Source organism: Phoca vitulina, unplaced genomic scaffold (genome assembly GCF_004348235.1).
Source record: "Phoca vitulina isolate PV1807 unplaced genomic scaffold, GSC_HSeal_1.0 scaffold12, whole genome shotgun sequence".
NCBI lineage: Eukaryota > Metazoa > Chordata > Mammalia > Carnivora > Phocidae > Phoca > Phoca vitulina.
The window spans coordinates 43,693,680-43,712,981 of record NW_022589715.1 but is presented as its reverse complement, the minus strand read 5'-3'; the positions used below and the strand labels follow the sequence as shown (position 1 = coordinate 43,712,981).

General features: G+C 36.7%; 1 protein-coding gene across 40 annotated transcripts in view; it reads right to left on the bottom strand.

The window, feature by feature from the left end:
* The window catches only part of NRXN1 (neurexin 1), a 1,121,375-nt gene that overhangs the window by 113,121 nt on the left and 988,952 nt on the right, over positions 1-19,302 (bottom strand). For 29 of the 40 annotated variants that reach the window (XM_032411088.1, XM_032411091.1, XM_032411097.1 and 26 more), the window contains 2 exons: positions 18,929-19,018; positions 17,221-17,540 (listed from right to left, as the gene is read on the bottom strand). In XM_032411088.1, coding sequence (XP_032266979.1) covers positions 17,221-17,540; positions 18,929-19,018 — 410 coding nt within the window. The remainder of the gene's footprint in view (positions 1-17,220; positions 17,541-18,928; positions 19,019-19,302) is intronic. The other 11 variants (XM_032411110.1, XM_032411113.1, XM_032411114.1 and 8 more) reach the window with 1 other exon arrangement.

The following is a 19,302-nucleotide window of genomic DNA, read 5'->3' as shown; positions in this document are numbered from 1 at the left end:
CAGAAAGCTCAGACAGGAGATCTCAGGGTGTGGGGGAGGGGCAAGGAGGGTTTGATAGAACTGAAAGTATGATTTAAAGTGGGAACTTAGGGGGATGGTACAATAAAGGTAAGGAAAGCCACGCAGGAAAAAAAAAAAAAAAAGAAAGAAAGAAAAATATTGAGGAACTTCTAGAAAAATAAAACGCTAGAAAACTAGTCCAAACATGAAACAAATAAAATGCCCCAGTTTGCAGCAATTGATAGAATGGAAGGGAGTCCATTTGACCTTGATTCTGGGAAAATCCCCCCTCGAGCAGTCCAGGTAATATGATATTGGACTCACAAGAAAAGAAATGTAATCTTAATGCAGAACTGAGACTGGCATCTAATGCTATTTATGTAGTAATGGTAACCTAAATGTTCTTTATTGCTTTTTCACTGTAGACTCCTCATAGATAAAATATGGGAGATTTGGCTGTGGTTGCCAAACAGAATGTTAATGTTAACGTCCCTGGAAATAGTATGAGATGGTGAGATGTGGAAAAGTCGAGGAAAGGAGAGGAATACAATGTCTTCATCTTACTAATGTGGACATTCAAAAGATATTGTCATAAACTAACAGAATGAGATATGGAGATGTACATTTATTAAAGTGAAAAAAAAAACAACTAACCTCTATATATAATTCAGATGAGAAGAAGAAAAGAAAAAGGGATTAAAGCCAGGAGCTAAACCTCAGTTTTCATACTGGAAACTGTATAAATATTGTATAAAAGGGATAAATAAACAAATCGAAGTAAATTATTTAGAGATATGAAACTAATTACTGAAAGAATTATGAAAAGATATCATCTCTGGGGAATAAGACTGGAGGTGGGGAAGGGATGGATGGGGGACTGTTGCTCTTTGTATCTACTGTCTTCTAAATCACATTGACTTGTTTTCATGTGCCTGTATTACCTTAATGAAAATAATTTACCAATTATCCCCACTTGTTTTGCATACATACAACAAAGCATAAAAGTGAATTTTGCCAGCATCCTGCTTTAGCTTCCAAAAGAGTGTAAAAGAGCAGGTTATAATTAATGTTATTATTTGCAATTTCAGGTACCACCCATTTAAATATATTGTAGTTTCAAGTAACCCACACAGCAGGAATAAATTCCTTTGACATTTCCTAGGCTTTGTCTAGATTTGTCTGTCATCAGGAATTCACTCCACTCCCCAAACTTCATTTAAGTCTTTGTGTCCAATTAGTGTTATGCCAGCAGGCTAATCTCTTCTTTTTTTTTAAATTAATTAATTTTTTTACTATGTTATGTTAATCACCATACATTACATCATTAGTTTTTGAGGTAGTGTTCCATGATTCATTGTTTGCGTGTAACACCCAGTGCTCCATGCAGAACGTGCCCTCTTTAATACCCATCACCTGGCTAACCCCTCCCCCCACCCCCCTCCCCTCTAGAACCCTCAGTTTGTTTCTCAGAGTCCATAGTCTCTCATGGTTTATCTCCCCTCCGATTTCCCCCCCTTCATTTTTCCCTTCCTGCTATCTTCTTCTTCTTCTTCTTTTTTTTTAAACATATAATGTATTATTTGTTTCAGAGGTACAGGTCTGTGACAGATGTTGACAGGGATGCGGAGAAAGGGGAACCCTCCTACACTGTTGGAGGCTAATCTCTTCTTTTACTTATCTGGTTCTTTGTACTTGATTCTCATTTTAAATTGTCTATGAAAATATCACAGTTTTTACAAGCTTAAACTTGGCAATGACTATCTTTTCAAAACATTATACAGATGGTCCTTGACTTATGATTGTTTGACTTACGATTTTTCCACTCTATGATGTTGCAAAAGTGATATGCATTCAGTAGAAACTGTACTTCGAATTGTGGTCTTTTCCTGGGACAGTGATATGTGGTAGGATACTCTCCTGTGATGCTGGGTTGCGGCAAAGAGCCACAGCTCCCAGTCAGCCATGAGATCATGAGGATCAACAACCCATACCTTCTGCACCCATACAACCATTCTGCTTTACACTTTCAGGACAGTATTCAATAAACTATATGCAAAATCAGTATTTTATTATAAAATAGGCTTTGTGCTAGATGATTCTGACCAACTGTAGGCTAGGTGTTCTGAGCACATTAAGGTAGGCTAGGCTAAGCTATCATGTTTGGTGGGTTAGGTATATTTTTTTATTTAAATATTTTATTTATTTATTTGAGAGAGAGAGAGAGCATGAGAGGGGAGAGGGTCAGAGGGAGAAGCAGACGCCCCGCTGAGCAGAGAGCCTGATGCAGGACTCGATCCTGGGACTCCAGGATTATGACCTGAGCCGAAGGCAGTCGCTCAACCAACTGAGCCACCCAGGCACCCAGGTTAGGTGTATTAAACGCAGTTTTGATCAAGGATATTTTCAACTTGTCAAGACATCCTGACAAACCCATCATAAGTTGAGGAAGATCTGTACACTTTCCCCAGCTATATCTGGTTTCCCGCAATAGTTAACATCTAAGTATCAAGCCTATGATAAACTTTCCTTGAAATATTGTCAAGGGTCTCTGGTGCAAACTTGTTCTGTAATGGGTCTCATCTTATCAGACTTCCTTATTGTTCTCCAAATATTTTCACCTGATTATTACTAATCAAAGTTGGCTAGAGATATCAGAAGTCAGACAAACTACTTGGAAATGTGAATTCCTGGCTCTTGAAGATAGTCCAACCACTTGCACAATTCTGAGATGTGAGCAATATGACTAGCTCACCATGGGCAACACTGGGAAAGGTCAACCTTCCGTACAGACAATAAGGGGTGCTTTGCTATAGAGAAATTAAAAACAATAATAAATTTGACTAAAAGTCAGCCTGCTTTTTGTCATTATGATGTGTCAGCAATTCTAAATTATGCAAGTAACAAATATTCCCCCAAAGAGGGATCATGAGCACCGCCCCCACCTAGGTAAAACATAATAATCTAAACATGATACTCCACAAATATCTGGAAGATGGTTTTACACCTGATAATCTGTAACCTGATAGACACAACCTTACTGTTTTGTACCCTTCTCCTTTCCATCTGAGGAACAAATACTGGAGCTTCCTTTCTGGACTAATGTGAATGTCAACAGTACAAACTGAAAGGAGAATTGTGCCCCTATAAATCACATCCATATCTTTCTCTTAAATAAATATGTATAAAATTTTTAAAAACCCAACAACCAGCAGGGTATTATGCTGAGCGAAATAAGTCAATCAGAGAAAGACATGTATCATATGACCTCACTGATATGAGGAATCCTTAATCTTAAGAAATAAACTGAGCGTTGCCGGAGTGGTGGTGGGTGGGAGGGATGGGGTGCCTGGGTGATAGACATTGGGGAGGGTATGTGCTATGGTGAGCGCTGTGAATTGTGTAAGACTGATGAATCACAGACTTGTACCTCTGAAACAAATAATACATTATATGCTAAAAAAAAAAAAGATAGTAGGAAGGGAAAAATGAAGTGGGGGAAATCGGAGGGGGAGACGACCCATGAGAGACTGTGGACTCTGAGAAACAAACTGAGGGTTCTAGAGGGGAGGGGGGTGGGGGGATGGGTTAGCCTGGTGATGGGTATTAAAGAGGACACGTTCTGCATGGAGCACTGGGTGCTATATGCAAACAATGAATCATGAAACACTACATCAAAAACTAATGATGTAATGTATGGTGATTAACATAACATAAAAAAAAAACCAACAACCAGCATTTTAATACTGTTTCTTTACTCTGCATATGAAGGAAACTATTTTATTTATTCCCTTCCTATGTGTACCATCTTTATTCTCCACAAATATTGATCAATCCAGACTAGTCAACACACAGTATTTATCTCAGCACTGGAATATGCACTCTGACCATTAATTTCTTTATTCAAAAACTGTTTACTAAGTGTCAGTTTTCATCAAGCACCAAGTGAAATGCTAAGTATGCACAGATTAATAAAGCACAGATCTTGAGTTGAAGGTACTTGTCCAAAAGATAACTAAAGTAAAGGTTATAAGCTCTGATAGGTAGATTACCTATCTATCTATTTGAATGTCTAATAATCTCTCTTTCCAGAGTGATATGAAAACAGGAAATGCATTCTTCTTAGGGTTGTTTGGAAAAGCTTCAAGTGAAATGCAAGGTCTAAAATCCTGTACCATCTAGATGAGCAAAGCTTTAGAACTTTACAAATGTAGAGTCAATTTTAATAAGATCACAGGTATAGTCGTAGTACAGGAAAAAAAGGAGGAAATAGGAATATCACTGTTAGAGTGGGCAACACATGCAAAAGCCTGAAAGTGGGAACTTGGATTTTGTGTTTAGAGAAGTTGAATTTTGTGTTTGTGTATTGTTAACACAGCAATGACAAATTTTAGACCAGGTGCTTTATACATGTTTTTTTTTTTTCCCCCCTTTTCTGAATAAAGTTCCCAAGCCAACACTGTAATGGACAGTACTGTGGCTTCCTCAACCCAGTATTTATTCCATGTAAAGATGAAGAGGATTTAGCTTCCCTTATGTCTCTTAGGGGGGACTCTCTAGATCCCACGTGACTGGGAACAATAAAGTTCCCCTTTTCTGAATAAAGTTCCCAAAGCTACACTGAAAAGAGTATATAAGACAGCGAGGCAATTAAATAAAACAGGGACAACTTTAGTCACAAATGTAATTAAACCTGTATCTGAAACCACAAGGAAAATTCTCACTCTGGACACTAGAAAGCCATCAGTTTATGACAGAATGAGTAGGTCATTTGGCTGCTCTGTGATGGTTTATTTTCCATTATGTTATGGTGGGTTGCGTGTTGACTCTGCCTAGAATTATTACTAATGGCTGTTAATGCTGTGCATGGAAAAGTTAGATTTAGGAATGTCACCACAAAATTTGAAAAAATCTTGAATCCTTTCATTTCTGAAATATGGGCATTAGAACCAGAGAACTTCCCTTTAATGGAACACAGATATTTTCTATTTTCTTCTAAAATAAATTGATACTCCTTTTGGATCCATGAACACAAGTTACCTACACTATTCTGTGGCTGTGCACACAAGCTTTTGAGAGCTGCTGCAGAAATAAACTTAGAGGTGTAGAAAATATGAAAATAGATTTCCCTCAAGTGTTCCACTTACTGCTGAATTTTAAAAGCTGGGCTATATTTAGTGGAGACCTCATAAGAGCTAGTATAATGTGGTAGAGCAGTTAGAGACTCCTCAGGTGGTTAGCCCTCCAGGCTTGCAGACTTGATAGTAGAATATATCTGTTACCTGGATAGCTTTGGCCAAGTTCAGGCCCATTTCTCTTCCTTGAAATTCGGGTCATCATGTGTGAATATGCAGTGCCTAAAAGAGGGTCTAGCACATGGAAGGAAGAAAGAAAAAAAAAAGAAGAGGGAGGAGAGCAGGAAAAAGAGTGGTGGCAGACTGAGGACAAAGGTATTAAGCCAGATGCTACACTAAAGCCTGGCTTATGCAAGTGTAGTTGATATTCCCAAAGCACCTGTCATCAAGATAAACATGATTTTAAACTTTCTATTACTACTGGCTCATATTTTATGCCAACACTGTAATGGACAGTACTGTGGCTTCCTCAACCCAGTATTTATTCCATGTAAAGATGAAGAGGATTTAGCTTCCCTTATGTCTCTTAGGGGGGACTCTCTAGATCCCACGTGACTGGGAAAATCCTAAAAGAGGACAAAAGGGGCCAGGCCACCATCTACCCTGTCAAATCTACAGACTGGATCATAACATTTATTTTAGAAGAAGGCTTCCAGAGAATGTGAGTAAATCCAGAGCCAGGATAGTGTCCAGCACACTGCCAACACTTAGGACGCATGAAGTAATACAAGCGTGTTGCTTCAGTATGTTTGTTATTAAAAAGGGACGAAAATATCTTCCCTCCTTTAAATTTGTTTCTGAGTTTCAATTATGTTGGTGATGCTAATAATAGTCTATGCATCTGTGATGTACAAAAGCTTTGCTACTGTTGAGTCAGGACTCTTTATAATTTAGGTATGGATTCACTAATAATCCGAATGTCTGAGAAATGGTTCTAGTTATAAAACCCTAAATCACTACGTACCTCACCGTCATCCTTAAGAATATATTACCTTAAAAAGTGCATTTTATATGTTAGGTATGCAAAAGATATTTGCTAATTTGTAATCTTAAGTAAAAGCATTGTGGATTTATAGGGAACATATACCATGGCCAATATATATATATACACACACATAAGCATACACTGCTATGTTTTTAGTTTAATTACCATTTAGAATGCTTATTGGAGAAACCACTGGTTAATATTGGTGTTACCTGTCTGCTAGAGAGCTTCTATAAAGAGAATAGTGATGATGAGAATACAGTGAAACTGTTTAGTAAGTGCTATATCAAGGCAGATAAATTAGCTAAATCTTTTCTTGAGGTTCCAGCCTAATGATGTTAATATATTTTTTATTGTTGGGTACATTTTCAGTGATGCCAACAGATAAGAACATCTAATATTGGTTCTAGAAATTATCATAGAGTTTTAAATTTAATCTTGACATTAGTATATTGAACAAAGCTTACTGTTTTATATTTATCACGAAAGAAAAAAGAAACAAGCACCATTAATACACACACACATACATATAAACACTCACGCACACACAATTATCCTTTGTTTTTTTATGCTTTGATGATTTGCTTTCTCTTTCCCTTCAATGAAAAGTATTACTTCATATAAAAGAGGAATAAATCAACAGGTATAATACAAATACCTGTGTATCTGAAAACCAGAAGTTCACATAATATGGCACAAATTATTTACAATACTGATTGAAACTAAAACAAGAAAATAAGGCTATATTCTTGCTACCTTGACATTAACTAATTGTTTAATAAAAATATATTCCTTTGTCCTACAACTGAGACTAGAAATACTGGAAAAGGTACTAACCTCACCAGTGCTTTTTGAGAAAATACTGAAATTACTGCCACATCTGAAGTTTTAGATACAAAGTCTCATCATCCTATTTTCCCAACACTAATAAAGATTATATCAAAAGAGATTATATCAAGGATCCCAAACCTAGTTTATTCTAAGTCACAGCTGGAAGTGCTTGATGTTTTTCATACTCAAGTCGAAAAAGGAGTATGTCATGAATTTTTAAGCTCCTTAATCAAAACATGTTATCAAGGACAGCTACAGAAATCATATTTGCAAGATTCAGTACCATACTCTGAATTAGCTTCTGTCTGAGAATAGCTGGGAAACAGGTACAGGAAATTTCTGGGCTGTTCAGTCAACAATAATTTGAAGTCACTGTTGTTGTTGTTGTTGTTGTTGTTGTTGTTGTTGTGGGTGGTGGTGGTGGGATGTTGAGTAAAACAGTGCAGGGTATGGAGATTTGTGGATAGTTTTTCACTATACAGTGTCCAGCTTTCATGGCTCTCTCTCACTAACTGCCAATGACAACTCTCCCCTTGAATGATTACCTGCCTTTCCCCATCCCACACACATGTTCTAGGGGAATAATGCTGCCTCCCTGTGGAGAACACCTCACTCACGAGAGAATTCTGCTCCGTACATGCCACAAAATTGATGCTTTCATTTAGAAACATCAGTTAAGAACTCTTTCTTTCTTCTTCTTTTTTTTTTTTCAGAGCTATTTTTCAAGGGCAGAGAAAATAGCTTTACAGGTAAGAAACATGTTTTGACTTACACTTTGTACCTGAGGAACACTTTCCATACAAAAGTACCATGTGTGTAATGGTTACATGTGTTAGACACTTTTTTTATTTCTTCATATTTTAGGATGAACCATATGAAATTTCCATTTTTTTGATAAAAAATTGTCAAGTAGCAGTAATTCTATATAGTGCATATAGTACATCGACTCATTTAATCCTCACAGTAAGTTTGTGAAGCCATAATCTCCATTTTATAGGCAGGAAACAGGTAAAGAGGCTAAATAACCTCTCCAGGGTCACACAACCAGCCAGTGGGGAAAGTAAGGCTGAGACTTCCATAGGCATTCTGGCTTCCAGAGTTGATGCCCTTGACCACTATGCAACACTGCCCCCTAACAGCCAACACTGGTGTTGCCTCTTCAGACTCGGCACTAGGCCTACTCAGATGGGGAGAAACTGCAGAGTATGAAGAAGGAAGTAGGAAGGTGAAGAACAGAAAGGGCTTTCCATGCTGAGTTATAGGGGAGCTGACAATTCTGACTCCATCTTTAGCACTCTATCTTGTTCACACCTGCTCACTCATCCCCCTGGGGCCACATATTCCAGGACCCCTTGGAAATTAATTTGCACACCTTACAAATGCCCACCAAGGCAAGAATGGAAGAAGGCTTGCTTTGATCCTCCATAAATTTGTCAAAGATAACATGACCGGTCCCCTTCCTGCCACACAGGTGGTGCCAGAAGATCTAATTAGATGTTAGGTATCAATTCGATGCATGCAAGTCCTTTGAGGTGTAGGCAAACCCTGTGATTTCACTACAAGGCCCTTCTGCACTGTCCTCACACTATTAAATTGCTAGACTAAGATCCAGACTAGTGGAGAATAATTGTGCTACTGGTTCATCCTCCAACAGATCCCCTTGTTAGTAAGTTATCCTGAATACAACTCTGTGTAAACTGTATGGAGCAGCCTGCTTTGTTTTTCAGTCTCAAAGAGCCTACTCAGTTTGGGAGGTACTTTACTGTCTCTCCCCCACCTTCCAACATGAGGACATAGAGGTGTGAAAATCATGACCTCTAGAGGTCACTGTGAGTAGTTAATCAGAAAGTGAGGTGATGGAAGGGTAATGAGGAGAGTAGAGATGAACTTTCTAGTAAGGCAGCCAGGAGGATGGGTGTGAAGGATGGATCCCAATGAACATCCCAAAGAAGCTGGCCTTTACCCTAAATACCTGGACGTATTAAAGAAGGTAATATCATGACTGTATTTTAGTTTTTGAAAGAGCAAACTGACTCTTGCGGGGAGATCACATTGAACTAGTTAAGAATATGAGAAGACAAGAAGTAATAAGATTCTGAACAGAGGCCATATTTAAGGACAGAGGACCAGATCACCTCAAAATACCCAAAAAAGAAGCTGGCTGCATAGCCTTGGGTAAGTTATGTGGTTTCTCAATTTTCTCACATGGAGAATAACAATAATAATACCAAGCCATACTTTCTGAGGTTTCATCTCTTCTTCATACACATATATATACCCTAGAATTTGATTATACTTCTTTTTTAAATATTTTATTTATTTAGATTTTATTTATTAGAGAGAGAAAGAGACAGAGAGTGAGCACATGAGCTTGAGCAGGAGGAGGAGCAGAGGGGAAGGTAGACGGAGGGGTAAGAATCTCAAGCAGACTCTGAGCCAAGTGTGGAGAGCCTGATGCAGGCCTATCCCACGACCCTGAGATCACCACCAGAGCTGAAACCAAGAGTCGGACGCTCAACCCAGGTGCCCATGATTATACTTCTGATTTAATTAATAATATGTTTATTAGTCTGTGTCCATAGGACCACACATGGCAAGTATGTACTATTCCCTCCTGGTTCTGACCTTGAATGGTCCCACCCCTGCAGAACCTTTGGGCCAGAGCCTGTTCCCTTGGACCTGGTCAGGCCCCTGGTGTGGGGGGGTGCCGCCTCTTTGTGACTCTGAGTGGGGTAGGAGGGTGGTGTTAAAAAGGATTGGGGTTTGCTTTATCAGTGGCTTGAGCCAGACCTCCTCCTGAGTCTGGGGTCTGGGGCACCAAAGTGTTTCTCACCCAGGACTCCTCTGCCAGCCTACAGAACTCCCAAGATCCCGAGAGATGGGGCTCCCTCTGGAAAGAGCGGTCTTGGCAGTGGAGCCTGCGGCCTGACTCCACCATCCTCTGAGCTGCCCTGATGCTCAGCCCATCCCAGCCTATCCTGCCCCTGCTCCTCCCCAAGGGCCTGCGCTTACTGCCTCCACATACCTGAAGCCTCACTGCATACCCTGGGTGCTCCAACTGCACTTTGTTTGCCTTCCTGGGAGCCCCACACTGCACCCACCTGGACCAGGCCTTGGCCCTAGCCAGAGGGCATCCCTCATTTAAAAAAAGAAAAGAAAAGATAAATCTTGGTGTCACTTTTGTTCTAGTTTCCTAAAAGAGCAGCTAGTTTCCACTAGCACTATCCACACAGGGTATGATCCTGCTGGATCTAAGAATAAGTCTGAATTTTAATACTCTACTGTTCTCTTACAATTGATGCCTCTATCGCTAATAATCTATGCATGTCTATTCCAAAAGGATTGCCATTTAATGTCCACCCACTCCCAATACAAGCATCCCCTCTCTTCTGCCATTTTCCTGTAAGTGCAATCATCCCGTGTATGATACTTGTTCTAATGTTTATGTTCATCTTTAACTAAAATGTAAGCTTTGTGCAGAAAAGCCGAATTTTGTTCAGTGCTCTATTTCCAAGTTGGTAGAACATAGCCTGGTATACAGCAAGTGCTCAGCGAACATGTGTTAAGTGAATGGATGGATGCATGGGTAGATGGATAGATGGATATATTTGTTTAGAATTAGCTATGTCTGAAGTTGTCTCAAAACCCAGGTTACATCCACCAAGAGGACACCTTTTTATCTAGTAAAAGTTCCAGATCCTAAAGAAAATGCACCAAGCAGAAGAATTTCCTTAAAATAAATTCTTTAAAATGCATATATCCTGGCACTTTTGCTTACCAGCAATGAAGGGGAAAAACACCTAAGTAGCAGTTGCTTACCTTACATTTAAAATTATAATGAATTACACTTTTCTTACCTGGCACCATTAGTTTTGGGAGAATACGCCTTTGTATATATTTTTAAATCTATACCCAAGTGTTTTTCTTTCCAATATGCACTAAAATTTGCTGTAAAATTGTACATTAATTTACGTGAATTCAGCAGAATGACTGGACTAGCAAAAATAAAATTAATTATTCATGTCACCAGTATGTTTAAAATGCAGAGTGGTTATCAGAAACACACATAATTATAAGTAATGCTATCTTTTTTTATAATGAAGACACAGCTGAGGTTAATCAATATTTTTAATAAAAAAATAAAATTTTGTTTTTGAAGTTACAAAATGTATTTTGTTAGTTTTAAATATTTTTCATGGAATTATGTGTGCACTCTGCTTACATTTTTCAAACAAATAGTATTAATTTTTCATGAGCATCTCCAATGCTGCCAGCAAATAATAGCAGTGCCCAATATATTCAAATACTCTCTTCTTGCTTAAACACTAATTGGGTTTCTTTTTGGAACATTCCATAGGAATCAGATGCTACTCGGGAAGACACTGCATATGTGAAATATACATGTCTCTGACATCCTATCAACATTTTTAAATGCTCAACAGTTCTTTTTCTTGAGTGGGTTTGCCATGTCAACTCTGAAAAAAACCTAACTAGAACCACAGAATTGCTCTAGTATGTTTCACTCATATTTACTGATTCTGCCCTACTCTAATGTCTTACTAGGAGTTGCAAACTATAGTCCCTCTGGTCAAAAAACCAGAATCTCTCAAAGCCTTATTCTCTCTCCTTTTCTCAAGACTTTTGAAATAAGATAAAAAGAAGACGAAAAAGGCTATGGATTCTTTTTTTAAAATTTTATTTTATTATGTTATGTTAATCACCATACATTACATCATTAGTTTTTGATGTAGTGTTCCATGATTCATTGTTTGCGTATAACACCCAGTGCTCCATTCAGTACGTGCCCTCCTTAATACCCATCACCAGGCTAACCCATCCCCCCACCCCCCTCCCTTCTAGAACCCTCAGTTTGTTTCTCAGAGTCAAGGCTATGGATTCTTAAAACCAGGTAAGGATACCAGAGGCAGTTATTGCTCTGAATGCAAAGGACAAGGCCTCACTATTTATTATTCTTATCAAGTATGAAATTTTTTTCACAAAGATGGATTTTATATATGCTGTAAGAGGAAAGTGCAATAGGTAGACCAAAATGGGATGCTTTGGAAACTCAAAAAGGGATAGTATTAGTAATCACATTGGTACACCAGGTGTACACGAGAACTATATAGGCCAACCGAGATGTATGGCCGTCCTGTGTTAAAAGTCAAGGGTGATTCGTACCATGAGAGACTATGGACTCAGGGAAACAATCTGAGGGTTTTAGAGGGGAGGAGGGTGGAGGGATGGGTTAGCCTGGTGATGGGTATTAAAGAGGGCACGTATTGAATGGAGCACTGGGTGGTATACGCAAACAATGAATCATGGAACACTACATCAAAAACTAATGATGTAATGTATGGTGATTAACATAACAATAAAAATTTAAAAAAAGAGAGAGAAATTCCTAGTTAACCTACTTAGAGAAGTACTGAAGCCAAAGTGTAGCCACGGTAACCAACCTATCCAAGCTACACAACAAGGTAAGTGGTTGAGTTGAAAGTGGAAACATGTCTCATGATTTACTGTGTTCTTTCCATTCTCTTATATTCCCTCTAAGTAAAAGGCATTTCTATGGATCCATATACTGCTCTACAGTGTGTATATAGCTTGTCAAACAGTCCTGAAGAACCAAAAGATTGCAAACTGCGATACAAAGATTAGAACAGAATAAATACTACAATTTTGATCTTAAAAGGAATAGCACAGCTCCACTTTCCTTTCTTTACAGACTGCAACCAAAGGGAGTGAATGTTGCCCTTTGCAAGGCTGGCTTCCTTTTACTCATTTATGCAGAGCTACATATATTATAAGACATTGCCAGATTATTCAGAAGAGGGAACACTTAGAAGCCAAAAATCTTGCATGACACTCCTGCCCCTCATCCCAAGAAGCTCTCAGCACCCCAGAAATTTTACTAGCAATTATTTGCAAATATTTGCTTTCTGAGAGTAGCCTTAGAGAAAGCTTCTCTCTCTCACTCTCTTTTTAAGATCTTAAACACTAGTGTGCATTTTAATGTACATTTTCCTGGTTTGGAAACCTTCTCTTTTTTAAGATGAGCAGGTCTTATGGAAACATTTAGGAATTGAATATTCTAAGTAAAACAAATTTTATGAACTTTATGTAATGCACATAAAAAAGTATAATTTAAAAAGGTACCATTAATATTGTTATAATCACATTTTTAAGAGCCATTTACTCAGAAGAGTTGGCAAATGTCCTCATTATTTCATGATATAAATCATGTCTTTCTAAAGTAAGCATCAGTCTGAAATCTGATCATCACTCAGAAGAAAAACTCTTTTTAAAAGCATATTTACTTTTAAGTAGGAAAGTAAACAGGATCCTATGGGACAACATTTTGATAAATACTCTTTTATAAAAATTCTCTGACTCTCTAAAAAATGAAAATACACTTCTCCCCTACCGCTTGCCCTGCATGCAGGATGGCTAAACAAACCTCATCTCATCTATTTGAAATGAATTCAATTTAACTTTGCTTGACCAAAAATCTGTTTCCATAGTTCTAAAACATGCAATCACCTCAAAGTACATTGCCATTGTAGCTTAAGTGGCTCAGTGTTATCACTGAGGAAAATAACACTTTGATTGAGAGAACAGTCCAGTATGGCTTCGGAAAAATAAAATGACCCTTCTTGGTACACAATTTAGTAAGGCAGTTGATAAAAGCAGGCAGATATGGCCACTACAGACAGGGTTTAAAGGAAGATGCTTCATCCAATCTGCACAAATGGGTCAAAGGTTACAGTCCTGGAATTAGCATTACAAATCACTCTCTTATAATTTTAAACTTCCAAGACTTTGACAATTCCAACAAACCATTTAAATTCTACATATATCAGTGATCTCTTCATAGTTGAAGGACAGTTTAAAAGTCAATTGTGAGGTAAAGAGAACTTGCAATAAATTACTCTGTTACTCAAAAATAAATAATTTGCTTTCTTCCTAAGTAGTTTTTTTCCACATATGCGCACCTTATTACCGGAAATCACATATATATCATTATAAAAGATCATTTTAAAACCTATTGGCCAAGCCTGAAAACACTGTTACCACAATTGACTATTTCTGGCATATTAATCCAAATTATTTAATTGCTGTTATTGGTCTGTTAAAAATCTAAAGATTTAAAATACACTACATAAAATATCTATTTTTTAATGAACCTAGCAATCTTTATTTAAGTCAATACCTCCTCAAATGAACCAAATAATCACTAATTGATTAGATCATTTACTTCCATAAACCACTGCTGTCTTTAAACATGTAATAGCTTATAATAAAAAAGACTCTTCATTAGAAATTAATGGGTAGTTAACTGTTTTCCTTTTATATTAATTAATACTATAAAATGCATGACTTCTTATTTTTTCAATTCTAGGTATTGAGCTTACAAATGCAATAGCTATTTTGCACGTTTTCTCAAAAAAAAAAAAGCATTTCTTAATATATACCAATTATTAATTGATAAAATACATTCTAGGAAAGGTTGGTAAGTCTTTCCTTATTTTGGGGTACATCTGGTTTACCTAGGAACTTAGGCAACTGTAATTTCATTAATGATAAAATAAGACTACTAAGAAAAATCTCTGATTATTTCAAATGTAACTCCCAGGAACATTTCCAACTCTGACCTACAATATCCTCTTATGAATTATTTTACATAAAAGAAATAGTCTATCAATCGCTTTGTGCTTCATTTTCCTACATCAAATCCACCTTAATAACTTGTTTATTGTTAAACAAACCATAAACCAACAGCCATAATAAATCATTAATGAAATATCGTGAAGATTATCAAATGGAGCTGATGGATATGCATAAATCTGTCTAAAATTCTAAAGTCACAAGTTCTTATCCAAGGGACTAAGTGTTATTATTAACAATCTTATTGGGCGCCTGGGTGGCTCAGTTGTTAAGCGTCTGCCTTCGGCTCAGGTCATGGTCTCAGGGTCCTGGGTTCGAGCCCTGCATCAGGCTCCCTGCTTGGCGGGAAGCCTGCTTCTCCCTCTCTCACTCCCCCTGCTTGTGTTCCCTCTGGCTATGTCTCCATCTGTCAAATACATAAATAAAATCTTTTTTTAAAAAAGCAATCTTATTAAGTGAAACAAGATGGAGAAAATCAACAGAAAGATTATACTATGAGCACACATTCCTACTAAAATGTATATTCCATAAGGACAAGTGTTTTTGTTCATTGTTGCTAATGTATTCCCAGTGCCTAGGACAATGTATGGCACATGTAGAATGATCAATAAATATATACTGATGAACACCCAGTGAGACAGCTCATTTTACTTTGGGCCAAATGCAAATCAAAAATAAGGGGCGGGGGGAGAGAAAGAGAGAGAGAGAGATTGAGAGAGGGAGGAAGGAAGGAAGGAAGGAAGAAAGGAAAGAAGGAAAAAAATAGTGCATATAGACACATAATATGCAATACTACATTTATGAATTTACAGATCATCTCTATAAATTTTTGAACATCTCTCTTCTAAGATATTTTCTCTCTTTCTATTCTGTTCTTCCCACTCCATTTCCACTTCCTATTGAAATTAAAAATCAGAATCTGTTTTTCTCTTTCTCTGGTAAACATATGTTAATTAGTAGATCGGGTGCTGATATGAACAGAATTCACCTTCTACTCTCTTTCCAAATTTGACACTTAGCTCTGTCTCAAACATTTGAAATAAAAGAAATGTAAAAATAATTGTTGTCATTCTTGTTTCTTTAGAATGCACTTTCCTAGAAGTTAGGATCATATATTTGGAAAAGCTTTATATGGCATCTACTAGATACACTCATTCACTATTAAAAACAAAACAAAAGAAAACAATCAATTTAGATCTAGGAGAACATACAATTCTGAAAGACACCACAACAGAATATATACAAAGGCTATAAATGTCATTAGGGATCTAGTAGCATTTAATAGCATATCTACAGCATTCTAATAGTGCTCTCTGAGGCACGTAGTTGTTTTTTGTTTGTTTGTTTGTTTGTTTTTCTTATTCTTCACTGATGCAATGCTAGTGCCTGATACACAGTAGGAAATCACTAAGTATACCATGACTGCATTAACATACCTCCAAGTTGTGAAAGTTTGGCATTTAAAAATTCTATTTTTCAAAAATTTTAGATGTAAGATATAAGCTCACTGAAGTTAATTCTAGGTGAGATCAGTTAATCACATACAATACAAAAAATGTCTTCAGATAAACTAACAGTGCATTTTTCTCACAGACAGTGTGGGGGCCTAGGTATAGTGATTACTTTGAATTAAAGTTACCAAGGAACAGCCAGTGCAAGAAGAACACCATGATGCCCCTTCCCTTCAGAAAGCAGAAAATAAATCTTCCATATTAAAGGTGTCCTCCTGTACCAGGAGGTAAAGAGACATCCATATCACCAGACATTAGAAATGCAGAGCTGAGAAACGAGAAGGCTCTATAAATAAACCTAGCTACATTTACTAATTTATTATCCCAGTTCAAACCCTATTTAGAATTCCTTACTAATTGAAGCTTCCAAACTTAAGATTTCTTAGCCCTGTAAATTTCTTACAGATATATGTTTGTTTGTTTAAAAAAGTATAAAAGCTGACTGCCTTGGTCATTTCTTTGGGCCTCAATTTTATTACTGAGACTGTGTATACGTAAGCAAATTTTTTTTTTCCCTCCTATTAATCTGCCTCATGTCAAGTTCATTCTTAGACTAGCCAGAAGAAACTTGAAAGGCAGAATAAAAAATTTCCTCCTCAACAACAGTGAAAGAGTAGCCCTATCATTCACCATGAGAACCACACGCTTATCAATTCAAAATTCTGAACTCTTCAAAATACAATAGAAATTTGTATGCAATTTCTCTTCAAATTTGTTTTATTTTATTTTGATGATGTGCTGAGCCTGAACAAACAAGGCCTTTCAAATACTTCACTAATTTACTTGTTTATTTAACTTAAAAACTGAAAACCCTGTGTAATTAGCAGGCGGTCCCCTCAGCTTGGGCTAGACCAAGGTTATTAATCAAGACTACCAGCTAATAGCTAACAAACCAACACAAAGCAGCAAATCTCAAATCAACAGTATATATATATTTCACATTCAAACTGAGTATATTATACTAAGCAAGACTCAAAGAAAGCCATGGCACCTGAGATCAGAAACAATCCCATTTTAGAAAAGACACATATACAGAAAAGCCCACTTTCATAACCACAGTTCCAAAACAAAGGAATGAAATCCACATACTCACCTGGCTAATGGGTTCTTTCGTAGGGGGCTTTCCTCTTCTGGCTGTGCTAGTAGCTAGGGTTGTGGTAGTCTCCATAATTGATGTGGACATCTCTGACTGCATGGCAGTGGCTGTCGACTCAGTTGTCATTGAGGAAGGCACTTCACCAACAAGTCTCACATTTCCCACTATGGCGATGTTGGCATCATTTTCGGCTGCCATATTCAGAACTTTCAAGCCATTGTAGTAAAGCCCAGAGAGCTGGCCCTGGAAGGGCTGGCCCTGCTCTTTCCCGCCAATTATTATGGTTGCTTGGCTATTGAAGATTGTGAGCTGACGCCCTGTAAAAATAATATTACATACATGCAAAAATGTTGATTGTGAACTCTACATTCTACAAAAGATGATAAAACAGATCTTTCATGGGGTGGATAATGAGAGCAATAAACTATAAGAGAGGCATTTGACTCATAATTCATTGCTTATAAATGAGGTGTCCATGAAATGCATAATCATTGGCAAATACTTGTAAATTCTCAACTTATTGTAAATGTAGTGTTTTTGCTAAAAGACCAATCAAAGATCCGTATTATAAATCAATTTTTAGTGGATCCCTTCTCCCTTTTACCTCAAGATCTTATACTGTTGGTCTCTTAAGTATAAATTGTTAAATTAAAAAAATGTGAGACATCTAACATTTCAAGTATTTGTCATTCTAAAATTACCACTGGCAGAAACTAATCTAGAGCAGCTAAATCTCATTTTAAATTTATGATAAAAATTTCATAGTTCATGTAACGGCCACATGTATCTATATGCTATTCTTTAAAAACGTTTATTTTTTTTGAAGGCATAGTCCATTGTTATTTGAATTATTCTATTTTTCCGGCAATCACACTGAAAAGAAATGCATGGTTTACACTGAGCATGTCAGAGACAAAAAAAATCCAAAAATATTTTTCTGATTGGCTTTCAGCAAGTCTATTAAAACAAAATAAAATGAAAAAAAAAAAATAGCTTCAGATGTAAAAAGCGGCTTCAGGAATGATACACAAACCAATGGGAGAAATTATGGCACAATTCCATCAAACAGCAATCCTCAGCAACAGTACCAATATCATCAAATTGAGTATCCAGTTTTAGCAGATTGCTCTCTGCTCATAAAAAGCATGCACACAACTTTAAGTTCAGTTTTAATTAGGGCTTGTTCTCAAATGCTCTTAGAAGGTTGCAAACGTTAAAGGGACTTCATTTTGACTGGCAATCCATATTGCCCACTATTTAAGATGCCTAGAGTTTAAACCAAGAGTTTTGTTTTGTTTTGTTTTGTTTTGTTTTCAGGACCATAATAAAGATATCAGAACTACATATATTTTAGTTAATAATTTAGAGGCTGGAACATGTAATATAATCTATGAATGATTTATCATTTTGGGTTAATGCTTGCTGTGAGTACCTTCATAGATTGAGTTAGTGGATTATATTTAACAGTCCCTTTAACCTTAAGTTAACAGGGTAAGATTATTAAACAGCTGGTACGTCTAAAAATGTATAGAAATTATTATACAAGGTATGCAAATATTACTATCTACATTTTACTGTTTTAAATTTGTTTTTAATTTAGTTTTACGGAAAATTTATTTTTTATGTTTATTAGTGTTACAATGAAGTACTACTTGGTTATGTTCAAATTATTTTTTTATTTGAAGTTTTAATCAATGTTTTTTACCTTTGTCGAGTAGCCATTCATCAACTACTCGACCAAGTCGATATGGAATTCGCTGTCTAGCAATCGCCAGGCGCTCGTTATCATTGTTTCCTTTAAAGTTTAAAGAGACATTTCATTGGTTAAAATCTGTAAGGTCAAAGGTTAAAAGTTAATACTTAAAGCTTGAGCTATACAGTTGCCACATGATTTTTTGAAATTTGGAATTTTAAAAAGTTCTACCTAGAACATTTCATGTTTCAGACTTGTCATTCATTCATTTATTTTATTTTAGCAAACAAAATTATTCCTATGTTAATTGAAAATTAGAAATCTGCATTTGAGCTAGGTTATTAAACTTATGTTATAGACAGACCCGAACAACCAATTTAAACAGC